Source organism: Papio anubis, chromosome 1 (genome assembly GCF_008728515.1).
Source record: "Papio anubis isolate 15944 chromosome 1, Panubis1.0, whole genome shotgun sequence".
Classification (NCBI taxonomy): Eukaryota; Metazoa; Chordata; class Mammalia; order Primates; family Cercopithecidae; genus Papio; species Papio anubis.
The window spans coordinates 68,472,860-68,499,811 of record NC_044976.1 but is presented as its reverse complement, the minus strand read 5'-3'; the positions used below and the strand labels follow the sequence as shown (position 1 = coordinate 68,499,811).

At 35.6% G+C, this 26,952-nt stretch overlaps 1 protein-coding gene across 5 annotated transcripts in view; it reads left to right on the top strand.

The window, feature by feature from the left end:
* LOC101021668 (leucine-rich repeat-containing protein 40) overlaps positions 1-25,885 on the top strand; it is a 63,327-nt gene extending 37,442 nt beyond the window's left edge. Inside the window, exons 10-16 of one of the 5 annotated variants that reach the window (XM_021942861.2) lie at positions 11,029-11,137; positions 14,912-15,019; positions 18,162-18,272; positions 19,491-19,568; positions 22,045-22,230; positions 22,577-22,648; positions 24,790-25,883. In XM_021942861.2, coding sequence (XP_021798553.1) covers positions 11,029-11,137; positions 14,912-15,019; positions 18,162-18,272; positions 19,491-19,568; positions 22,045-22,230; positions 22,577-22,648; positions 24,790-24,895 — 770 coding nt within the window. In that variant the 3' untranslated portion in view covers positions 24,896-25,883. Of the gene's footprint in view, positions 1-11,028; positions 11,138-14,911; positions 15,020-18,161; positions 18,273-19,490; positions 19,569-22,044; positions 22,231-22,576; positions 22,649-24,789 lie in introns of all 5 variants that reach the window. The other 4 variants (XM_003892050.4, XM_021942864.2, XM_021942866.2 and 1 more) reach the window with 4 other exon arrangements.
* Positions 25,886-26,952: the final 1,067 nt, after the last annotated feature.

Below are 26,952 nucleotides of genomic sequence, written 5' to 3'. Positions count from 1 at the left end.
GTGATTTAAAAAATTCTGTTAATATGCTGTGTTACATTGATTGATTTTCAGATGGTAAATCAACTCGCATCCATGGTTAAATCCCACTTTGTAATGGTGTATAATACTTTGTAAATGTTGCTAGATTTGTTTTTTAGTGTTTCGTTGAGAATTTGAGAGTTTTTGATCTGTTTGTTTTCTTGTGATTTTTTTTTTTTTTTTTTTTTTCCTGGTTTGGGTGATAGCCTAATAATGGCATCATAAAATGAGTTGGGAAATGTTCCCTCCTCTTTTGTTTTTTGGGTGAATTTATGAAGAGTTGATATTAATTTTTTGAATGTTTGGTAGAATTCAGCAGTGAAGCCATTTAGGTATGGGCTTTTCTTTGTGGTTAGGTTTTTTTATTACTCTTCACATGTTATAGATATACTCAGATTGTCTGTTTCTTCTTGAGTCAGTTTTGGTAGTTTGCGTCTTTCTAGGAATGTGTCCATTTTATCTGAGTTATTTAATTTGTTGGCATATAGTTGCCATAGTTTATCCTTTCCATTTTTGTAAGGTTAGTAATAATGTCCTCTCTTTCATTTCTGATTCTAGTAATGTGAGTCTTCTCTCTTTTTTTCTAGGCCACACTAGCTGAAGATTAGCCAATTTTGTTGACTTTCCAAAGAATGAGCTTTTAGTTTCATTGATCTTCTCTATTGTTTTTCTGTTCTCTATTTCATTAATTAACACTGTAATTATTTGTTTCCTTCTAATTGGTTTAGATTTCTATTGCAGGTGCGACTGACTGGCGCCAGCGTTGTGAGTGGTTAAAGAATTTACCAAGACAGTTGTGGTAAAGAAAGGCAGATTTATTAGAGAAAGTACGAAGATACGTTGCAAGGGTGCAACAAGTAGCCCATTAGCAAAGGGGCTATCTGCCAAGAGGCAGGTGCTGGAGGGGAGTTTTATAGGTTCATGCTTGGAGAGGGCTATGCAGAACGAGGTCATGCTGCTGGGGCTGTGTACAGAGGGAGGTATTTGGGAACAGGATGTTGTGCCAGCAAGTTGTGATTAGAGTTGTCTATGATTAGCTGTCTCTTGGAAAAATTGTTCTCCCCCCACCCCACCCCTTTTAATTGTTGCTTACTTATCTTATCAGGACTCCAGAGTTTAGTTTGTTCTTTTTTTCTAGTATCTTAAGCTGGAAAGTTAGGTTATTGATTTTGGGATCTTGTTTCTTGACATAGGCATTTACAGCTATAAATTTCCCTCTAAGCATGGTTTTATCTACAGCTCATACGTTTTGGTATGTCGTGTCATTTTCATTTACCTCGAAGTATTTTATGATTTCTCTTTTGATATCTTCTTTGACCCCATTGGTTGTTTAAGGATATGTTGTTGAATTTCCATTATAATGTGTCCCTGACATAAAAAAATGTTTTAAGTCTGTTTTGTCTGATATTATCATAGACACTCAGCTTTTCTGTAGTTGTCTTATTCCTTGGTTTCCTCCTGTGAGCTAGTTTGTGTACAGCCTGCTTGTGTACAATCTAGGCTGTATCTTCAGTAGATCCAGAAATTTCATCCCAACTGCCTTTTACCACAACCTTCATTGTTTTTGAGAGCTTTCATGCTTTGTTGTGAGTGAAATCAGTTCCCTTGGGAAGAGATTAGGAGCTGTTTTTATGACCTGTTTCTTCCCCAGGCAAAATCTTTGAGCCCAGGCTATGAAGCTGGGAATATGGAAGATGGCAAGTTTCTCTAAGAATAACTCTCTCCTCTAGGAGCTGAACACTGAGTAGAAAGAGTCAGCAATAGACAGGTTCTCTTGGTTTGCCTCTCCTTTCTTTGAACCACCAACTTATGAGCCAGGGGAAGAGCAGTCAGAGCCCCAGTATTCTCATCATGCCAAGCTCAATGTAGAGCCTCCTTTCTGTGCATGGAACTGGAATAGAAGAAGGGAGTCCTCACCTTACTCATCAGGGATTTAGCATTAGCAACAGGCAGCTGGTGGCAGGATGAGAAATGCTGACATTGCTCTCAGGAAGAAAGCCCTCTGGCTGGGAGATAGGGTTTGGGGCTGGAGGGTTGGGGGAGAGGGAACCCTATGTTCTTAGTTATAGCCTTCTGGAGTGGAGTTTCTGCCTCTCTGACCTAGAGAAGGGGAGAGAGGAAGCAGTCTAGGTTCAAATACCACAGACTCACCTCTTAACAAATTTTCGCAGATTTTCTTGAACAGCTATTTCTTCATTTGCTGTTTGCTAATCGAATCATTTCCAAGGCTAGACATGGTGGCTCACGCCTGTAGTCCCAGCACTTTGGGAGGCCAAGGCAGGCAGATCACTTGAGGTCAGGAGTTCGAGACCAGCCTGGCCTACATAGTGAATCCCCATCTCTACTAAAAATACAAAAATTAGCCAGGAGTGGTGGCACACACCTGTAGTCCCAGCTACTCAGGAGGCTGAGAAAGGAGAATCACTTGAACCTGTGAGGTGGAGGCTATAGTAAGCTGAGATTGTACCACTGCACTCCAGCCTGTGCAACTCAGAGCAATACTGTGTCTCAAAATAAATAAATAAAAATAGATTCATTTCCAGAGGCTTTAAATTATGCTTATTTTTTGTTTTTGTTTTTGTTTTCAGACAGAGTCTCATTCTGTCGCCCAGGCTGGAGTGCAGTGGTGCAATCTCGCCTCACTGCATCCTCCACCTCCCGGGTTCAGGGAATTCTTCTGCCTCAGCCTCCTGAGTAGCTGGGACTACAGGCACTTGCCACCACGCCCGGCTAATTTTTTTGTATTTTTAGTAGAGATGGGTTTTTGCCATGTTGGCCAGGCTGGTCTTGAACTCCTGACCTCAGATGATTTGCCTGCCTCAGCTTCCCAGAGTGCTGGGATCATAGGTGTGAGCCACCGTGCTCAGCATCCCCTTCCGCCAAATTTTTTTAAAAAAATTATTTTTTTTACAGTTTTTAACCAGCTTTTCTGCAGAGCAGATTAACAGAGCTCCTCTTGCTGTCGTGATGGAAGTTGATCTTTGGGAAGTATATTTTCTATGTGAAGTCTATGCAAAAGGAGAACAAAAACTGGGTAAAACTAGCAGTCTGCCATAATAAGCAATAATTGAAAGCCCATTGGCCATATATCGGTAGAATCTTTTACTGGGAACTTCTCCATATATATATCTTTGCCTTCTTCTCAGTTTTTCATAGCTCTTTTGTCTTTCAACCCTTTATGTTGTCTCTTTCCCTGTTTCTTTCTCTTTTTTTTCCCCCTTTTTTCTCCTTTCTTTTGGGGATGGGGAAAATTTTTTTAGAACAGGATTGTAAACCAAGGGAAAATCAAGCCAAAACCAAATACATGTAAGCAATGGCCTTATTGTTTAAGAAGTTCAGAAGTAGAAAATATCCAGCTCAGCTACTTAAAAAAATAATAAAAAGGAATATCCCAATATAAATATTCAAAGCCTGAGAGAGTAATTTACTTAAAAAGCATTTTTTTAATTTTTATTTTTTTTTTTAAATTTAAAAGTGAGATCTTGCTCTGTTTCTTGGGCTAAAGTACAATCGCACTATACTAGTTCTCTGCAGCCTCGAACTTCTGGGCTCAAGCAATCCTTGTGCCTCAGCCTTCCAAGTAGCTAGTACTACAGGTATGCACCACTACAGCGGGCTATTTTTACTTTTTTGTAGAGACAGAGTCTTGCTATTTGCTCATTCTGGTATTGAACTCCGAGACTCAAGTGATCCTCCTGTCTAACCTCCCAAAGTGTTGGGATTTACAGGCGTGAGCCACCATGCCCAGGCCATATTTATTTGTTATTTATTTGTTGCTCTGCTTCTTGCCAATAATTGGTCATGTTATTAACATCTTACCATTCTTCCTTCTCTCCCTGGTTGTTCAATCACATTTAAATAATCCCTTGGTATTTCTAGACATTTGTAGTTTCTGGGGTTTAATTATCTCTTCCGTTTTTCTTGGTATTTGTACAGGTATACATACTTAGAAAATACATACTTAGAAAATTCCTTTGGACTTCAAAATAGGTTGAATTATTCAAAGCATATATTGGCAAGACTCTTAAAATTGTGATAATCGTATGGAGAACAATTATGTGTGTGCATAATCTAAGGGGAATTTCAAATAGAACTGAAACATTTATTTTGAATTAATACTTAACTTTCCACATACATACAAGGGCCCAAGACTTTTTCCTTATCAAAGCATAACTTTATTATTTATAAGTAATAAGTATTTTCTCAGTGAAAAGATGCTCGGTGAAAGAGCAATCTACGTACGTATCTAGAGGCATGTAAGAATCACCTGTGGAGCTTTTAAAAAAATATATATGCTCAGGCCCAGACTTTAGCCCATCTGAATCTGAATTTTGGGGTAATGGGGTCTAAGTATTTAAACAATAGTTAGAGCGGAATTGCATTTAATTATCTCTAAATTTTCTGGAGCTCTTTGAGGAAAAAGTTAGGACACTTCATTGCTTCATATATATTTTTTTTCCTTCAGCTTTTCTTCTCTGCTTTTAAACTACTCTCATCTCAGTTTTAGAGGTAGAAATTGATTGGTAAAAATTGAGAACAGTGCCGATCATTTGATTCAAAGGATGCTGGTAAAATGAGATAAAAACTTTGTGCTGAAGTGAGTAGAAACTACTAACTTTAAAGAAACTGAACAATCCAGAAGCATGAAGTTATGTACCAGTTTAAAATAAACTTAAAATTTCATTAAAAAGCACTTATCTGTGATGCTTCAAATGTAGAAACGTAGTCCACAGATTCCTCAGACTCCACTGTGTCAAAGAAAAATCTTCTCTTTTACAGCTTATTAAGTTTTGGTTATGATTAATTTATATTCTTCCCAGTGTCTAACAGAAGTGCAGTAATTCATGCAGGATTTAGAAAAACTTTCTGCAATGTACTCTTATTTATCTTTTGCTAGGAAGAGTAAATATACAAATCCCAGATAGCCTACAAATATAACTCTGACATTCTTATTTTTGAAAAATTAATATTTTTCTAGAGTACTTAAACCATTCTCCAGATGATCATTATTCTAATTTTTACTTTTTTTTTTTTTTTTTTTTTTTTGAGACGGAGTCTTTTTCTTTTACCCAGGCTGGTGTGTAGTGGCCGGATCTCAGCTCACTGCAAGCTCCTCCTCTCGGGTTCACGCCATTCTCCTGCCTCAGCCTCCCCAGTAGCTGGGACTACAGGCACCCACCACATCGCCCGGCTAGTTTTTTGTATTTTTTAGTAGAGACGGGGTTTCACCGTGTTAGCCAGGATGGTCTCGATCTCCTGACCTCATGATCCGCCCATCTCGGCCTCCCAAAGTGCTGGGATTACAGGCTTGAGCCACCGCGCCCGGCTAATTTTTACATTTTAATTGGTGTGTTGTTATGTTGAGCCTACACATCTCTATCTGTAAAATGCAGATAATACCTTTTTGAAAGGTATGTTTTGAGGATCACAATTTCATGAGGTAGCATTGTGTGAAATTACCCTACAATGTCTTTGATTCATCTAAATAGTATTAAACCTTCTTATTTGGTTATCACAGACTTTCAAATAATCCTGATAGCTATTTACTTGTTCTCCATTCTACATCAGTAGGCTAAGTAAATATCAATGGACTATAATTTAAATTTTGTTTTTATGGTTTATAAAATATATTTTTAAGGTCTAGGTTTGGGGTTTGCAAAGTAGCAATCTGACAAGCAAATCTTACACTCATTACAGTTTGTGATAAGCCTAAAGGATCAATTTTAGATTTTAAAAAACCCTTGTAAGAAGAGCATCTCAAGTTGGAGGTGTTAAGTGAGTGCAGATTCTAAAGCCTCCCCAGTTTATTGGTGAGAGATATGTTCCAGTGGTGATGATACTATGCCTGCCAAGGGTGAGGTCCTGCCAGATTGGTAAAGTTCCCCAGTGGGTGCTGCTGTGGTTTCAGTGATGGTTTCCCCTCTACAGTTTTGTTGAGACTTAATCTCCAGTGCAGCAGTACTGAGAATTGTGGTCTTTGGGAGGAGATTGAGTCTTAAGGGCTCTACTCTCATGATTAGGATTGGCACTCTTTTTTTTTTTTTCCTTTTGATACGGAGTTTCACTCTTGTTGCCCAGGCTAGAGTGCAATGGTGCGATCTTGGCTCACTGCAACCTCTGCCTCCTGGGTTCAAGTGATTCTCTTACCTCAGCCTCCTGAGTAGCTGGGATTATAGGCATGTGCCACCGTGCCCGACTAATTTTGTATATTTAGTAGAGATGGGGTTTCTCCATGTTGGTCAGGCTGGTCTCAAACTCCCGACCTCAGGTGATCTGCCTGCCTCATCCTTCCAAAGTGCTGGGATTACATGCGTGAGCCACCGCGCCCGACCAGATTGGCACTCTTATAAAAAAAAAAGGGTTTGAGGTTGAAGGCAGCATTCTCTTGCACTTCTGCCTTATGTCATATGAAGACACAGCAAGAAAGCCCCCACCAGACACCAAATGCTGGGCCTTGATCTTAGACTTCTCAGCCTTCACAATTGTGAGAAATAAATGTCTATTATTTATAAATTACCCAGTTTGTGGTATTTTGTTATAGTAGCACAAACAGACTAAGACAGGTGCCAACCCCAATTACACCATCATGGCATTAAGCTTAATTACTTTATTTGATTGCAAACATTGCCTTTATTCAAGCTCTATCACCTGATTCTGATATCTGTGTTCTGAGTTTAATTTCTTGCTGTGTCACCAGAATCATCTTGCTATGCTACCTTTGATAGACATAATAATGACCCTTCAATGATGGCCACACGCTAATCCCTGATACCTGTGAATGGGTTACCTTACATGGCAAAGGGCAATTAAGATTGCTAATTGATTGACTTTAAAATAAGCATATTATTATGAATTGTGTTGGCCCAATATAATCACAAGGATTCTTAAAAGTAGAAGAGAGAAGCAGAAGAGGAGGTCAGCGTAATAGGATATAAGAAGAACCACTGTTGCTAGCTTAAGATGGAGGAAGAAGGCCTTGAAGCAAGGAATATGAGGTGGCTACTAGAAGTTGGAAAGGGCAAGGAAACAGATTCTTTTTTAGAAAAAGGAATACAGGCTGGGGGCGGTGGCTCACGACTGTAATCCCAGCACTTTGGGAGGCTGAGGTGGGTGGATCAGAAGGTCAGGAGATCGAGACTATACTGGCCAAGATGGTGAAACCCCGTATCTACTAAAAATACAACAATTAGCTGGTCATGGTAAAGTTCCATGGTGGTGTGTGCCTGTAATCCCAGCTACTCAGGGGACTGAGGCAGGAGAATCAGTTGAACCAGGGAGTCGGAGGTTGCAGTGAGCCAAGATGGTGCCACTGCACTCCAGCCTGACAACTAGAGCTAGACTCCGTCTGAAAAAAAAAAAAAAGAAAAAGAAAAGGAAAAAGGAATGCAGACCTCCCAAACCCCTGATTTTAGCCCAATGAGACCCATTGCAGACTTCTGAACTACAAAACTGTAATATAAGTTTATGTGTTTTAAGCTACTAAGTTTGTGGTAATTTGTTAAAGCAACCATAGAAAACTGAAAACTGCTCATAAATTGGGCATAAAATAATTTATTCTGGTAAATTATATATTAATGAATTGGAATCATATTTTTAGTTTCTTTGCACTCTTGTACTAAGGAACAGTCTTTGGGCAATTATTGTGTCTGTTATCAGGCTTAGGATGGACTCTGCACAAAAGGCCTGGCCATAGTTTATTACACACAGTGTCTTACTCATTTTTATATCCCCATCACTTAGTACAATGACTGCCGCAGAGTAGAAGCACAGTAACAGTTTGGGGGATAAATGAATACAATTGTAGTGATTAGATCTAGACCCAGGGATTGCTACTGGTTATGTATTACCAATTTATGTTCATCATCTTTCATGTGATAAAAGTGGAGTGCTTGACTAAAGAAATAGGTTTGGATATTTAATGTCCATTGGCCTCACCTGGAGGGCTTGGTGAACCAGATTGCTGGGCTTCACTCTCAGAATTTATGATTCATAGGTTTAGGTTGAGCCTGGAAATTTGCATTTCTAACAAGTTCCTGGGTTAGGGTGATGTTGCTATTCTGGGGACCACACTTTGGGGCATTTTACGCCTCTGTCCCTCTCAGATGTCTTCTCAGGGGACAAACTAGCTCTGCATGTTCTCCAAGAACTATCTGCTTTTCTTTTTGTAGCCAACCACTGCATCCTTAGGGGTTATACTCTACAGGCCTGGCTAACATATTTAGTAGTTTTCCTAAACTTCGTTCTTCCAATCCCCAGCCTTGTTGCCTCAGAAAATGATGGTTCACTTAGTTCCTCTCATTGTAAGAGTAATACAGGACAATAAAATCAAACATTAAAAAAATCTAAAAAATGAAATGGAGATGTTTAAAATATGACAAATTCTTTTCAATTCTTCTATTATTGACAGGAACTTGTAATTTCTCACTCCATTCTGAGGTGGTTACTCTCTTGGGAATTACCCTCAACACATACTGCTCCCATAAAAATACTTTCAACATACATATATTACTGTACTTACCATACTATTTTGTAATTTTTGTTTATCTTGTCCACTAGATCGAGTTCATCTTCTGTCTTTGTCTCTTACTTACAGTAGTACCTACCAGTTTATGTGTGATGGATAATGTAGAATGAAGGAACAAATGAATAACCAAATGAACTCTAGTTTTTTACTTTTATTTCTAAGAGACAGGCTCATCAACTTTTCCAACCCCTTCTAAATCTGGAGAGGCAGAGTAATCAGTGCCTATTTGCTTCAAAGGGATAAATTGAAGTTCTGAAGACTTCGTTCTAGGTGACACTCGTTCAACTAAATCACCTATCATGCCCTCCAAACTCACCAAATGAATACATTTGAAAATTTCTTTCTTTTTTTTTTTTTGAGAGGGAGTCTTGCTCTGTCGCCCAGGCTGGAGTGCAGTGGTGCGATCTCGGCTCACTGCAAGCTCCGCCTCCTGGGTTCACGCCATTCTCCTGCCTCAGCCTCCTGAGTAGCTGGGACTACAGGCGCCCGCCACCACGCCCGGCTAAGTTTTTGTATTTTTAGTAGACACGGGGTTTCACTGTGTTTAGCTGGGATGGTCTCGATCTCCTGACCTCGTGATCCTCCCGCCTCGGCCTCCCAAAGTGCTGGGATTACAGGCATGAGCCACCACGCCCGGCCAAAAATTTCTTAAAACGATATCTCCGTGGTGGGGCGCAGTGGCTCACGCCTGTGGCAGGCCTGGTAGTACCAGCTACTCAGGAGGCTGAGGCAGGAGAATGGCGTGAACCTGGGAGGCGGAGCTTGCAGTGAGCTGAGATCGCGCCACTGCACTCCAGCCTGGGCAACACAGTGAGACTCCGTCTCAAAAAAAAAAAAAAAAAAAAAAGAAAAAAGAAATCTCCGTTTTTGCTTATGTGATTGACCTCTTATTTGGCTATGTTCTTGTCAGTCACTTGTACAACTTTTTTTTTTCTCTCTCTGGAAACTTACAGGATCTTCTGTTCATTGCCATTGTTTGAAATTTTCTGGTAATTAACTTTGGTGTGGTTCTTATGTATTGTGTTTGGCACTTATGTGGCCCTTTCAATTTGAAATGTTGATGTTTTTAAAAATTATGTAGTTTTTTTTTTTTTTTTTAATGAAAAAGACAGTAAATGCACATGGTAAAAAAAAACAGTCAACCAATATGCAAAGATATATAATGAAAGGAAATCTCTCTTACAACAGTCTTCTCCCCAGAGACAATAGACTCTCTCCTTATATTCTCCTTGATGCTAATTATTAAAAGGAGCTCTTTGGAAGTTGTTGAGAATACCCTATCTCATTATATGATCATGGTAGTATACGTAGATATTTTTAAAACAATGCTGGATTTTGTTGCTGGTTTAATACTGTCTCTCTGCTTATTTAATTTTGGCACTGTATTGCATATTATTTAAAGTAACTTAACCAAACTGCTAGGGGAGTAGTACTGCCACTAGAGCATTAACTTGATGTTAATACTTTCCTTGATGTCCTTTCATTTCTGTTTGATATTCTGTCATTTATTCTGTGCTACTTCTGTGAATAAAGTATTCATATGATACTTGCATGAGAAACAATAATAGCTTTATCATTATTGGCTAATGAATAACTGATGAGCTCAATGCAAGAGGAATATACTTAGTAATATTCAACAGATGTTTATTGAATGCCTACTGGGCTGAAGCAAGATCAGTTATACCACTAATTTTTTGTTTTCTTTTGGCATGCCTTCTGCTCTTATGTGTTAATGCTGGGACTGTTTCATTGTTTTCACATTGTTGAAAAGTGATAGTCTTATTTTACTTCTCTATTGTTCAAGTCTTTTTTGCAAAAATAACACAAAGCCATTTCTTTTAAAATGTGTATTTTAAAAAATATAATACCATAAACAGTCTCTGGAGATTAGTAAGGTGGTTGATGGTGTGTGAATGTGTGAGTATGCAGCATGTTAGGAAAATATCTATAAAAAATAAAGTATGCATTTGCGAAGAAAAAAGTCTTAACATATAAAATGTACCGGAGACTTACCCAATTATGCAGATCGTCAAATTTTAAGTGATTGAGGATAATCAATTTTGTTGTCTCCTAAACTGAAAAGCCTATGCTTATTTGGTAGACATTTGGAGGAAATAATGGTTTTCCTTCATTAATAAATTTCTTCTAGTGGACCATATTATTTTCCTTAAGAGGAAGGATTGCTTGTTATTTGTTTCTTCTATAGAACCATAGTTATTCTATGAAGGTTCTTTCTTACTGCTAAATTTCCTTTCGGTAGGATTCATTAAACAGTTTTGAAGCCATGCTACGGTAACTTTATTTTCTATTAATTAAATATTAAATTCCAGATTGAGATTTGAGCCATTGGAAATAAAGCATATGACTAATGGCATTCTCACCAATAATATCTAGAAATCACATACACTGTTTTAATATATTATCAAGAATTTTAACAATGACTCTATAGTATTAACATTGGCTTCATATAACTTTTCTTTTGCTAGATGATGGACCTAGCCAAAGTGAATCTGCTGCTGAGACTGCCATGACACTACCAAGTGAATCCAGAGTCAATATACATGCCATCATTACATTAAAAATATTGGACTATAGGTATGTAATTTATTATTATTATTTTTATTGTAGAGATAGGGTCTCACTGTGTTGCCCAGGCTGGACTTGAGCTTCTTGGGCTCAAGCCATTCTCCTGTTTTAGCCTCCCAAAGTGCTAGGATTATAGGCTTGAGCTACCATGCTTGGCCTAATTTATTATTTTTTTTAAACACTACCAAACACATAGGAAAGTTTTCAGAAAGAAATCCTTCAGAAAAAAGGACAATTGATGAGGAAAAATTCATCAGAGTACTTGACTTAGAATAATAGTAATTGCAAAAAACCATGATGAAATAGAAGGATATTACAAGTATAGTAAAAATAGGATATTAAAAGTATAAATGACCTTCAGTGTCCTTTCCTTCTGCAGTTTGTGTTTTACTATGCTTGAGAGAGAGATGGTTTTGTTAATAGTGATATTTTTATAATGGGAACATTATTATAAAAAAAAAGAATGACCATATTGATAATAAAGTTCTCTGACTCAGTAACCAGCATCCAGAGAGAATTTCATATTGGTGGGTGTCTATGTTAGTAAGTAAGAAACTAGAATCATTTGGTTAATGAAAACCTTGACCAGCAGGCAAAGCTTGAGCGGTTGTTCCCTGCTAATTTATCTGAACATAAGTCAAATAATGTATCATAGTAATAATGTGCTATGGTAGCAAATATTCCAAAACTGAAAAAATTACAAGTTAGTATATAAATTGAGACAAAGCCAAAAAAATTTAAATATTTTTTATGGAAGTATATTAAATTGGGAAAAGAAGATACCTATGCAGAAATTGAAGGTAGTTGTCAGGTATCCTTTCAGTACTGTCTAAGGCAACAACAACAAAAACATAAGCAATACTGTCAAAATTTTTGTAGCAATTGGTTCATTTATGGGTATTGTAGTGAAAATACAAAAGAATATATACTAAAGTCAGATACGTGACTAGATTTATTCAAGAATCTACACAGCCAACATCAGTGTATGGTCTTTTATCCTTAATGTATCAGTAGGAACTATCTTCTTAGCAGTCAGGATACAGTCTCCATTTCACATTTGTTGTGTTTCATTTATATTGTTCTCACCTCTTGCCTGCCACTCTTAGAAATCACTACTCTAAGCTAAATTTCTTTTGCCACACTAGCACAGGTAGCACTCTTCTGTACTTACATTTGACTCCTTCTTACAGAGCATGGCAACTTAGCCTTTTTTTTTTTTTTTTTTTGAGGCAGGGTCTTGCTCTGTTGCCCAGGCTGGAGTACAGTGGCATTATCTCGGCTCACTGTAACCTCCACCTCCTGGCTCAAGCGATCCCCCCACCTCAGCCTCCCAAGTAGCTGCAACTGCTGCATGCTATCATGCCCAGCTAATTTTTTAATTTTTTGTAGAGATGGGGCCTCTCTATGTTACCCAGGCTGTTCTTGAACTCCTGAGCTCAAGTGATCCTCCTGCCTTAGCTTCTCAAAGTGCTGGGATTACAGGCATGAGCCACCATGCATGGCCAATTTAGCATATCTTATCTTCCAAATAATACACTCATTTATTCAGTATTTTTGGAGTCTACTAAGTATCAAATTCTGTGCTAGGTATCATAAATAAACTGATTGATGAGACAGACTTCAGTCCTGCCTTAGGCTTTTTTAGCTTAGAATTTCTTTTATGCCTGGCTTCTGCCTTCCATTCCCTCCTATAGAGATCATTTATTGAGTCTCTATTCTAAGGGGACCTAGGGCGTTGTACTAGGTACATATGCTGTTGCTTTTAATCATGCAGACAATCTATAAAGCAGTATTGGTCCAATTTTATTTGGGATAACCATTTCTACTTCTTAAAGGCACAGATATCACAAAAGCATAATCTTAGGTTGCTTTGATTCTAAATGTATTGGAATTTGTTTTTCTTAAAGACTTTAACAGGAAAGGAGTATCCTATTTAAAATATAAATTCTCAATCTCAAGGCATAAATGCTTTCAACTAAAATTTTTAAATAGCATGAATCTTTTAAGTCTGACTAGCATGAATCAGTTCCCCATGAACTTGAGCATTTGTGATTGAAGAGATGAAAATGCTGCATCTACACAGAAGAAATTCTAAAGCAGAAGTAGAAGGCATAATAACTGTGAAATGTAGGCTGTCTTTTCACATATTTGTATTACAACGCGTTTCTTATACAATTCTTCCATATTATATATTATATGTGATGTTTTTTCTGTTCATACAGTCATTCATTTGGCATTCCGTTGAAGTTTCTTGTAGGTGGATGACATTGTGTTAAGCACTAATAATTTTTTTTTTTTTTTTTTTTTGAGATGGAGTCTTGTCCTATCGCCCAGGCTGGAGTGCAGTGGCCGGATCTCAGCTCACTGCAAGCTCCTCCTCCCGGGTTTACGCCATTCTCCTGCCTCAGCCTCCCGAGTAGCTGGGACTACAGGCACCCGCCACAGCGCCCGGCTAATTTTTTGTATTTTTAGTAGAGACGGGGTTTTGATCTCCTGACCTTGTGATCCGCCCGCCTCGGCCTCCCAAAGTGCTGGGATTACAGGCGTGAGCCACCATGCCCGGCCAAGCACTAATAATTTTAAAAGAAGAATGTAAGGATAATGGCTAATTATAACATTAAAAAAAAAAAAAAACAGTTAAATCTGCAAATGTTAGAGTTCTAAATAGTAGTCCTGCTTATCCACAGTTTCACTTTCTGCAATTTGGGTTACTTGTGATCAGCTGCAGTCCGAAAATATTAAATGGAAAATTCCAGATGTAAACAATTTATAAGTTTTAAATTGCGCACATTCTGAGTAGCATCATGGAATTTTATGCCATCCCTCTCCGAGTTGCCCAGGACATGAATCATCCCTTTGTCAGCATATCCATGCTGTATATGCTACCCATCCTTAGTCACTTAGTAGTCATCTTGTTATCAGATTGAAAAAAATATGGTATATACTATATAGGATTTGGTCCTCTCAGAAGATTCTGGCATCCCCGAGGGGTCTGGATAAAGGGGAACTACTGTATTTTCATTTAAGATTAAATTTGTATTTTATTGAAAACGTTACTGAAAATTTTAATAAAATGGAAATTTATTTATATTTACATTTGAAAACATGTGGCATAAATAACAATAAATAGTCCTTCAGATTCTAATGTCACAGAACTGAGATAGGGGAGGTAAGTTACAAAGCTCATTAATGGTAGAAATAGGAATAGTTTAATCTCAGTCCTCTGCTCTGTCTACCTTGTCACATACTAAAGGAGAGAGAAATTGGTTTAGGTTACTAAACTAAAACTAATTTTAAACTTATTAGACTAATTTTATTTTAGTATAATGTTTAACTTTTAAAAATAATTATTATCTTGCAGAAATTATATACCCAAACAAATTTGACAGAAAACTCCTTTTATAGATTTTTAAGATGGGGCAACAACTAGGTTTTAAAATTATAGACTTAATTCTACTTAGAGGTAAAGGAATGGGCTCCATTTACTATATGACTTGTAGATATCTTAGACTCCGAAGATAAATATCTATTTTTGTTCACATTGAGTATATGAATGCCCAGAAAATGTGGCACAATATGTTCTAACACAATATGTTGTCTGAATTCTTAACAGTGAACCTTTTATGGCTTGGTAGATTATGTGGCATTTATTACAAAATTTTATAATCAGTGGCTTTGAAAAATTTCATAAAATCTTTAAATACCTTTAAAAATGAAGAGTAATAATCCTATCTTTTTTGACTGCTAAGAATGGTTCGTTTTTTAAAACCATTTTTCATTTAGTGATAAACAAGCAACTTTGATTCCTGATGAGGTGTTTAATGCAGTAAAAAGCAACATCATCACTTCTATTAACTTCAGTAAGAATCAACTATGTGAAATTCCAAAAAGGTAAGAACTATTTATGACGTCATGTCTATAGGTTGTGACTCATTCTGTTGTTTTTCCATCTTGATTGCAATCAAAATTATTTTTATTGGTTTTTAAATTTAAAACTATATGTAAAAATTTTTACATTATTAATATTAGAGGGATTTAGCAAAATGTCATTAAATATTTACTCACACAATTTTATCATTTGTTCTGAGAGGTATAGAGGTTTTACAAAGTTTTGTTTCTTCTTCTTTTATATTTAAACTTGGAAAATGGGTATAAGAATTATTAAAAACATTGTTATTTTTCCCATATAATGAAATATAGGGAATATATATATATATAGCGCCATACAATGAAATGAAGTATTAGAGAAAAGTATTAAAAGACTGTCTAACATCAGGTCCATATGGATTAATAGGAATTTCCATTTGGGGCTTTATGTTAATAAAGCCTAGAATTTTTCCACTGATAAGAAAAGCAAAATTAACTGAAGCCTGTTAATATTTTTCTCCTAGAAAAGGATTCTTCACATGCAGTCATTTGCTTTATACTTTGTACTGTTTAATACATTTTTGTTGTTAATTATAGCAAAATCTTTAGATTATGAGAAACAATTAATTTAGTATATTGTTGAACTTTAAAAAACATTTGTTATCTAGCAGTAAACTATATACCGAAAGAAAGCTGACAGATAATCTAGCAGTTAAAACAACCCAGTGTGAGACAGGATAGGATACTGATAAGGAACTTGAGCAATAGAGTCAATTGCTTATACCATATGCCAGACCTGCTGTGTAGTTTTTGGACAGGTTAACTAGCTGTTCTTAGTTTTCTCACCTGTGAAATAGGGATAATAATGGTGCCTATTTATAAGAATTAAACTAAATGACATAATCCACACAAAGCATTCAGCTAGAGCCTAATGCTTTTATGCACGTAAATACTTAAAAGGGAAAAAAAAGGTGATGTCGTGGAGGAGAGTGATGTGATGAATTGAGGAAGTTGAATGACTTTCATCTGACTATCATAATTTTTTTAGATGTTTAAAACTTTTAAAAAATGAGACAAACTATAATTTGCTTTCTATTTCACAGAGCATAGTTTAGGGAATGTAGATCTTAAAAGATGACAAATTTAAGATAGTCCATGGCAGAAGGGATCTCTAGTCTGTCTTCTCGTTCTCTCTTGTTTTAAAGGACTGAGAGGATATTTGATAGAATCGAGCATTTAGATTTGCTCTCAGATAGGACAGGTTTGCTTTTGGGGGGGTCCTGGAATAAATAAGTTAATTGGGAATAAAGATAGACTTAAGAGACATTAGTTATTATTTACTGCCTCATTTTATCTATCTGACTCTTCTTTTGCAAAACAATGTCATTCTGTTGACACAGCTATTGTATCACATTTTGAGCAACTTAGAATGTCAAGAAAATAATCAAGACATGCCTTATTACGGGGACATGTTGCTTTAAAAAAGCCATGCTTTTCTCTAGAAAGTTCCCAAACCACTTACCCTTTGTAAAAAAATTTTAATTAACAATTCATACTTTTCACCAAAGATTATAAAAATAATACATATTCATAAAATTTTGGGATAAAGGAATATATCAGTTGTAGTTTCATCACTTATTTACTCTGTTAACTTTGTGGCATACTGCGTATTTTATTTCAAGCTATTCTCCATTTGGAGTCATACTTGCAATTTATATCTTTTTTTTTTTTTTTTTTTTTTTTTTGAGACAGGATCTCACTGCCCTGACTTGAGTTCACTGGCACAATCACGGCTCAGTGCAGCCTTAACCTCTCAGGCTAAAGTGATCCTCCCACCTCAGCCTCCCTAGTGGCTGGGACTACAGGCATATGCCACCTCAGCCTGCTAATTTTTGTAGAGACCAGGTTTTGCCATGTTGCCCAGGCTAGTCTCAAACTCTTGAGCTCAACTGATCCACTTGCCTTGGCCTCCCAAAGTGCTAGGATTACAGGTGTGAGCCACCGTGCTTGGCCATAATTTGTATCTTGACTGATTTATTTGTCATAAGTATTTTTCTGTTTATAAACAATACTTTAAAAATGTAATTTAACTATATACTATAAGGTTGATTATGACAATAAAGGAAACATATTGTTTTTCTAGGCCAGATTTCCAGAAAAATTATTAAGTCAGAGTTTGACTCTTGATATATCAAAAAAAGTTTTATCAGTTACACATTGAAACTCACTTTTTTTCACTACATCTTTTTCAGCACAGCATTTTATATCCTTTCTTTTTTTTTTTCTTTGCTAATGTGATATAGACTAAGTTGTACAACTTTCATTTGGTTTTCTTTTCTTTTGTTTTTGAGACAGAGTTTTTCTCTTGTTGCCCAGGCTGGAGTATAGTAGCGTGATCTCAGCTCACTATAACCTCCGCCTCCCAGGCTCAAGCAATTCTCTTGCCTCAACCTCCCGAGTAGCTGGGATTACAGGTGCCTGCCACCATGCCTGGCTAATTTTTTGTGTTTTTAGTAGAGGTGGAGTTTCACCATGTTGGCCAGGGTGGTCTTGAACTCCTGACCTCAAGTAATCCACCTGCCTCAGCCTCCTAAAGTGATGAGATTACAGGTGTGAGCCACTGCACCCAGCCAACTTTCATTTGTTAGTAAATCATATTAATAACAGGATTAAAACTATAAACCTTGATTAGGCTTACTTACAAATGTTTAATTCTTCCTCTTTAAGTTTTAAACTAAAGCTCCTTAGTGGTGATACACCACTTTTGTAGTAGAAAACTACTGTGTTACAGATGTCTGTCTAACAGTTTGTCTTATTGATTCAAGTTATTAACAGAATAAAGTATAAAAATTTTCTAGATTTGATTTTTCTCCTTCGTGCCATAGTTGGTTTAAATGCAAAATAAATAGTTTTTTAAGTGAAACTTTAATGTACATCTAAAGCCAAATAGAAACTTTTGGACAGATAAGAGTGAGCCTTTTTTAAAAAATTATTTTTATTAGTTACATATCCAAACTCATTAATGTTCCTGTGAAAAAGTAAAAGGTACAAAAAGTCATAATTAGCAGAAGTTAAATATAAGAATTTCCTCCTTTGATCTGCTTACAGTTTTGAAGTTCTGACAGTGAATTCAAGTGCTAACATTTAAAAATTATTTTTGTTTCAGGATGGTAGAACTGAAGGAAATGGTTTCTGATGTCAATCTCAGTTTTAATAAACTTTCCTTTATATCCTTGGAGTTATGTATGCTTCAAAAATTGACTTTTTTAGATCTCAGGTATTTATTGATACTATTGCTTGACTTTTTAAAAAGTTGTAACTTGTCTTTGAGTTTTGCCTAACATTCCTTTTGCCTCATATTTTCCTAGGTATGTATGGAAACTGGCCTTTATTTATTAACAATAGTTTAGGAGAATCCTAAAATAGTGTTTAGGAAACCCAAGAAAGAATTTAGGAAGAATACTGTAATCAGACATTTATCATTTGTAAGCAATTTACAAGTTATGTGATAAGACAAAATTACTGAAAATATTAACCCATTCTAAGCAAAATTACAAATAACACATGGAAAGTATTTTCTTCACATTGTTTCTTTTCTGAAAGTAAATAGCATAAAACCAGCTGAGTGGGTTATTTAACACAACTTAATGCAGACAATAACTGGAGAAAAGTACAGAGAATATAGATATAGAAAAAGAATATAGATTGTACTGTAGAAAGTATGACTTTTACATATTAGGCTTGACTTCTGAACACAAAGAAATAGGTTAGAGAAAAGTATTTATTTGTAATAGGTAGTCATCTAGTTGGGAATAATTTTCTCACAGGTATTTTCATTATTAGTAGTTATATTGGCTTTAAAATCCTTTTATCTTTTTGTTAACTTTTCTTCTAGCATTGCTCCCAGATCATTCCAACAGTAAATAAGATTTTCTTTATTGCCATGTTTCATTGTAAGAGCTAAAAAAAAAAATAGTCATTGTGTAGATTTAAATTCTAAACTTAGGAATAGATTTGCCTTGTACCTATGGAGAAGAAAACTCCAAATCTCTTAATAGAACTCTTTAACTTCCTGGTTCATTTTTAAAATAATTTTAAAATTCTTCTTAGAGTAGAATTTCATGTCTGTATCATATGTATTAACACCAATAAAATATTTATTTTATGTGGTATTATAGACGTGGGGGAAATATTAAAGACCCCACTTTGAAGGAGTTAGTTTACAATGTTTACCATGTAATCACTATTAAACCTATAAAGAATTCATTGCATTATCAATTGGTTGCATATTGATATTATTAAGATTTGGCATACTAATCGAATAACTGCAGTAGGTGACTGATTCAGAATTCTCAGAACTCAGCCTTAATAAAGTCAGATCAAGGACTGACAAACTGATCTACATATTTTTTTTCCTGCTCAACATTTTAATTATAAATTAAATTTGTAAAATTTTTCAAACTTTGTGAATCATCTGTTTTGATTTCCAATTTAGGAACAATTTTTTAAATTCTTTGCCCGAAGAAATGGAATCACTGGTAAGACTACAAACAATCAATCTTTCCTTTAATAGGTAAGAGACAGAACAGACAATTCTAATTGTTATTCTGTGGAAATATGTAGATCTTTCTCATTGGAGAAAACAACTAAAAGCCAAATAAACAAAAAGGCCCCTTCTACTTTATTTCAATATCCAGATTTTATTTTCAGTTAGTTCCTCTTAGAGTTAAAAATATTATTTTCTTAGAATTCTCATAGTTGATGTCTAACATATTTTTTGTTTCTTTTTACCATTTTGAGAAACCTGTAGCCTAGAAAGACAAATATTCAAATAAATAATTACAGTTGCTCTAATGGAAGCATAGTGCAGGGGAAAATGTCTTCTGAGATTACTTCAAGGTAGAGGAGATAGCATTGAAACCGAGGTTTGAAAAATAGACATTTGCCAGCCATTCAGGTAGAGAGCATTCTAGTTAGAGCAAAAAGCGTATGCCAAGGCACAAAGATGTGAGAACATATGGGATGTTTGGGAAACTTCAAGAAGTTCAGTGTGCTTTGGACAATCAAACAAGCAGGTAGAGGAATAGAAGGAACAGATAAAGGTTGGCAAGTAAGCAGTAGCCAGACCTTGAGCTTTTTATGCTCAACGAAACTTAGATTTTATTCTGCAAACACTATCAAGATACTGCAGATAATTAAGAGTAACATATTTATTGAGAAGAGCTTATTCTGCTGGTGCTGTACTAAGTACTTCACATGTAATAGCTCATGCTTACAAGAACCCTACATGGTGGGTTCTGTTACTGTGTTCATTTAAAAATCAAGGATTAGAAGCTAAGTAACTCATCTAAGGTATGCATAAATAGTTAATTATACAGCTGAGATTTGAGTCCAGGTGGTTTGGCTCCAGAAGTTGGCTCTTAACAACTATGTCACATTGTTTCTTATGATGAAAATGGATTCTAAAGACAATTTAATTAAAATATGAATAACTGGCCAGGTGCAGTGACTGACACCTGTAATCCCAGCACTTTGGAAGGCCAAGGTGGGCGGATCACCTGAGGTCAGGAGTTTGAGACTGGCCTGGCCGACATGGTGAAACTCCATCTCTACTAAAAATACAAAAAGTAGCCAGGCGTGGTGGTGGCCTGTAAACCCAGCTACTCGGGAGGCTGAGGCAGGAGAATCGCTTGAACCCCAGGAGGTGGAGGTTGCAGTGATCTGAGATTGTGTCACTGCACTCCAGCCTGGGCGACAGAGCAAGACTGTCTCAAAAAATAAATAAATAAAATTTAAAAAATAAAATATTAACAGCTAATATTTAATGTAACCCAGATAATGTCCTAAGGTCTTCAAATATATTCATTTAATCCTTATAACAAGTGTATATGTTTAGTACTATTATTATTCCTCATTTATAGATGAAGAAGCTAATGCATAGTGATGTTAAAATATTGCTTATTTAAAATTTTCTTCTGTCTGCTCCATTACTTGTGCTTCCTAGTAGTATATAGATTGCACCATTATTGTCATTGTTTTAAAATATGTGCACTTCTCAGATCTCTCCTAAGTTTTACTTGTGAATTGAGCTATCAGTTTTATATTGTGTTGTCAATTGAGCTAACAGTTGCCTTGCAAGTGATATCTTTGGGGAAGTGCCAAAAGCTAGCCTAAATTTCTGTGTTATCAGATAATTATCTTGTTCATGGGTTGCAGGGAGGGAAGAGAAGAGCCTACTAAGGGGTCATTTGGTCCATCTGTACTCTTGGCTATTGCTTCTGTAGTCTCACTGGAACTTCAGCACTGCTTTGAGTTTACACTTCACTGTTGCTTTTTTCATCAAGGCAGCAAAGGAAGGGGACGGTATGCGGAAGTGAAAAGGCCAAAGCTCTCTTTTCCGACCCATTCTTGTATTTTCTAGTCAAGGCTGCAGTTTACCTTATGCTAAAACTGTGCTAGCCTTTCTCCCCTGCGGGGTCCTGAGCCATTTTTGTGTTAATTGCAAGTATAGATTTGAGAGCTGTTAGCCTTCCCATATCTTGTGGCATCTTCAGGGTTGCTTGGACAAGAAAGCCAGCAGTCTATGCTAATTTGCTGTCTTTTTAAGAACCCAAAGTGTACTCATTTTGGAAGCTTCAGTCAAAGCAAAATATAAATCTCAAATTTTACTTAATATATTGGGAGTGATTATGTTTCATAAGAAGTAAAAGTGAAAGGAAGAATACCTACATGGATACATTTAGAGAAGATTTCCTCTTCTCTTGAATGTGAACAGAGAAATATGGGAAAATCTACTCTGAACTTTTGCTGATTTTATACAATAAATAGTAAGTTTTACAAGTTTGTCTGCTTAACATGTATTTCAAGATTTTCAAAATTAGCCCTTTCTCTTTATTTTTTGTAAAATTCAAATAAAGGACTTAATGCCAATTACAGAATAACATAAACTAAAGAAAAAACTGTCATGTCAAATTTAAGATAATCTGTTTTAAGGAATGTTTTGATGTCTGATTCCAGTATATTTAGGTGTTCTGTTCATGTATTAATAGGTTTAAAATGCTACCTGAAGTTCTGTATCGTATCTTCACACTTGAAACAATTCTGATTAGTAATAATCAGGTTGGATCTGTGGACCCTCAGAAAATGAAGATGATGGAAAATCTGACCACGTTGGACCTTCAAAATAATGACCTTTTACAAATTCCACCAGAGCTCGGTAATTGTGTGAACCTAAGGTAACTACACCATTCTACTGCTTATTTCATTTATTTTATTGATTTATTGAAGTGATTTTTCTTTTTGAGATAAATTTGCAAGAAGTTAAAGTAACAGATTTAATATCCTGTTAAAAATAACAAGTAACAAAACCCAGAGTACCAGTTCTGTTTTTCAAATTTTACCAAATGTATATTTTTAGTTTTGCTTATATGGTATATATGTAAATATAATAACTAATTGTTTCTAATGGCACTTTGCTTATCACTGTGTATGTTTATAACCTGAATCTCTACTGCATGAAAATGTCAGGGAAATATTAACTCTTTAGCTTTGAATACAGGGTTTTTTTGAAATTGATTGCAGATTACCACCATTCCATTTCGAGCCCAGCATAGTCTTTCTCACTCTTTACATCTGCTGTTCCCTCAGCATCAGGTACTTTTACCCTGTTTTCATCAATAATTGGCCTATTGAATGTCACCTTTGAAAGCCTTCCCTGTCCTCCAAGCAGAATTAGTCCCTAACCTGATTTCCCGTCATGCTTCATGTGGACTTATTTATACGATTTTTGGGTCTTTCTTTGGAAAAGAGTTGTCCCAGTGCCTAAAACATAGTAAACATGCAGTAAGTGCTTATTAAGTGAATATAAAGGAGGTTTGAGATATCAACAGAAAACCAAGTGGTTAAGCAGAATAGTCAGGAGTAATTTAATTGCTGAAAACTGCATATTAATGATTCGGTATATTTTCCTTCACTGGGGCAACACTGGTATCTGCTGTAGTACCTCATATTAGTAAGTTATAGGAGACAAATACAGTTGATTCTTATTCTTTGTGGCAGTTATGTTCTATAGACACTCTGAACACCCTGTTAGTGAATACTGACCTATTGCTGGGAAATACAGGGATTAGGTTCTTGCAAGAGTCTAGTCACAACATTTTCAGCAACCAATCAATATATAACTTTGTTATATATGTGTTTCTGTAGCAAGATACTTCATTTAATATTATTGTCATGTCATTAACATTGAAATCATGGCCAACAGCACTATAATTCATGCCTGAACAAAGCTTACCTGACACATGTATTTTTTTCATAATCCCATTTGTCCTTAGGAAGACTAGACAGTACTTTAGCATTACACTTGGTGACCATTTAACACAGTGAAAACACCAACAAAGGTATGAAAATTTGAAGTGTGGCACTAAATGAACCACCAAAAAGGACCCGTTTACAGTATAAGAGCTGAAACAAGAAGACAAAGCATCACCTTGTTCAACCTCACCTGGGAACATGCCCGTGGGGTGACTCAAATTTTTTGTTCCTCCCTGCATGTTTATGAATGATCTCGGAAGTGCCACACATATTGATTTGGGGGTTACAAACTTTAGTGAGTAGGCAAGTTTGCAAATACAGCACCCACAAATAATGAGGATCAACTGTAATCAACTTTTTTCTAGAAATTAAGAAAATAAGTCTTTAAAAGAATTCCCAAGAAACAGAAATATTTGAAGATATAATTTAGATCAACAATATGGTGTGAGTCCTTTGATTTTTATTTATATAAACACTTAACTTAAAAAGTAATATAAAAGCCTCTCTTAACTGAAGATATTTTATTATATAATGAAACAAAACAAGCTTTTAAATCTTAAGTTGAACTCTCAGATCATGTAAATAGATTTATATATGTATATCTGCTCAAAGGAGGGAGAGAGCAGAATGTGTTAATGTTTTGGGGAGGCAAGGGGTGGAGCAGTGGTGGTGATACATTGGTTACATTACAGTCCTTGGCTTGGATGACTCTTGCTGATATTTGTTTAAATCTTACTTGATCATTTAGTATATAGTCATTTAATAAGATTGAGAGGGCTGGATAAAAGGGTGGTTCAAATCACAACTCCACCATTTAGTAGCTGTTTGATCTTAGACAATATATCTTCCCTAAATTTGTATTTCCTCATCTATTAAAATAGAACTATTAATGGCACTTACATCATAGGATTGTTGAGAGAGTAGGATTGTTAAGAGTTAGTGAATATAAATTACTTGGCTCAGTACCTTTCACAAAGTAAGTATTCAATTAATATGTTTTGGGTTATTAATTAGTTATAATTCTAATGTTTAAATGCTCAGATTTGAAAAGGGGCAAATAACCCAAGCATGGTGGTTCATGCCTGTAATCTCAGCACTTTGGGAGGCTGAGGCGAGCGGATTACTTGAGGCCAGGAGTTTGAGACCAGCCTGGCCAACGTGGTGAAACCCCCTCACTACTAAAATTACAAAAATCAGCTGGGTGTGGTGGCACACACCTGTAATCCCAGCTACCCGGGAGGCTGAGGCATGAGAATTGCTTGAACCTGGGAAGTGGAGGTTGCGGTGAGCTGAGATTGCACCTCTGCACTTCAGGCTGGGCAACAGAGCGAGACTCTGTCTCAAAAAAAAGAAATAAAAATAAAAAGGGGCAAATAGAAAAAAAAATACACAAATTTTATTTATAAAATTGCAAATGAAATTAGATGAAAAACCTTGTTAATGGAAAATGTTTACATTCTCAGTTTCTCTCTTTTGTTTAGAACATTACTTCTGGATGGAAATCCATTCCGAGTTCCTCGAGCAGCCATATTAATCAAAGGAACAGCTGCTATACTTGAATATTTGAGAGACCGAATTCCTACTTAACATGGAGTTGCTTTATAACCCTTGTCATGTATTATTAACCCTGGTTAATTCTAAGGAGGATATAACATTTGTTTTAGTATCATCTTAAAAAATGATTGCTATAATTGATCTTGTAGTTTCCCAGTATCACCTACCCATTGGTATAATTAGCCTGGGCCATATTCACTGCCAGTAAATATTTTTACATTTTTATTTAAGATTTTTGTAAGGTGTTGTATACATTTGTAATGGTGATAACCACAAAGTGTTCATACATTTGTTCTAAATGTTTTGCATAGGATTTATCCTACTAACTTTCATTTTCTTATAGCAAGCAATTTCTTCAAAAGTGAATTTTTGTTTAATGTGGTTTAGTATTATAATAACAAAGCATTTTTGTAGAACTGGTTTTTTTTCTCATTTCTTTTTGTATTCCGTACAATGTGACCAATTGACTTGAATATGACTAGCCAGTTTCTATGTTTTTGTTAGATATAAAATTAAATCGAATTTTGTTGAATGCTGTTCTTCGGCATTTAAAAAATAAGACCTCATCTTGGGCCACATGTCAAAAGAAAAAGGAAACAAAAATATATTAAAAGTAAGACTTTTCATTGCCCATGATAGGACTTTTGTGATGTGACTAATCTCAGTACACATTTCAACTTAAAACCTTTTTATTTACAGCACCATAATTTTAAAATTTACTTGCAATCTTGGTAAGACTAAACTTGCACTATTTTTCTAAAAGGGAATTTGATATAGATAAACTTGATTTAATAAAAATTAAATATCATTTTTGTTTACACCAAAATTATCAGAAATAGGTTGATTAGTTATTATAACACCATATGATTCTATTAAGAAGTCAATTCAGTAGCATGTATATCAATTTATATAGATAGATAGATAGCTTTTGGATGATTGAGGCATGCTTATATTATGAAAAAAATTGCCAATAAAGATAAATACTACATGTTCAGAATAAAAGTTACATTTTTCAAATATTGATTACAATGTTTATGTTTTTGTTTTAAAAAACATGCCTTTTCAGCTGGCCTTGGTGGCTCACGCCTATAATCCCAACACTTCGGGAGGCTGAGGCGGACAGATCACTTGAGGTCAGGAGTTCAAGACCAGCCTGGCTAACATAGTGAAACCCCATCTCTACTAAAAATACAAAAAACAAAACAAAACAGAACAAAACTACCCGGGCATGGTGCATGTGCCTGTAATCCCATCATCTTGGGAGGCTGAGGCAGGAGAATCACTTGAACCCAGGAGGTGGAGGGTGACAGAGTGCCGAGATCGCACCACTGTACTCCAGCCTTGGGTGACAGTGAAACTCCATCTCAAAAAAATATAAAAACAAAAACATGTATTTTTCTTATTACAACTCTGTTGCTGACTACGAGGTCTGCTTTGATAGTAAACAAAAGACACTTTACAATAAGGTGACATTTTATTATTTATACAATAAGGAGACTTTTATGTTATTCAAAACACTTTTTTAAATACTGAAAAAGTTGAGTACACCAAAGCCGAAAAATGGCTCTGCTATACACTGCACAGCATTATTTTAGTCCCTGTATTTTGTATCTGTACAGAAAGCATCTTCAAAATGCATTCTAATCACATTGTACACCTTTACCAATTAGTGTCAATACATAAAATAAAACTTGAGAATACAGCTTGCATTTGCAAATTAACTGACAAAGTAATTAATTTCACTGGTTCAGTAAATTTAAAATATAGTTTCATAGGACTTCTTTGCACATAAAATGAAGCAGCTTTCAAGGTTGTTATGGTCTCATACTGCAAAAAAACCAGTAAGTACATTCACGATCTATGTTAATAAAGTAGTAAATATGTCTTCATTCAGTTTTATTTACATCAATATGTAGTTCAACTAAAAAGTACTTTTAATTGTGATATAGTAGTCTTTTTAACACATACAAAAATGACAATTTTTTATATATAATTTAAGCTCAAAATCACAATTATCTCAAAATATTAATTACAATACAGCCATTTCAGTTAAACATGTTGTGATTTAATTTTTTTTATAAAATGGTAAA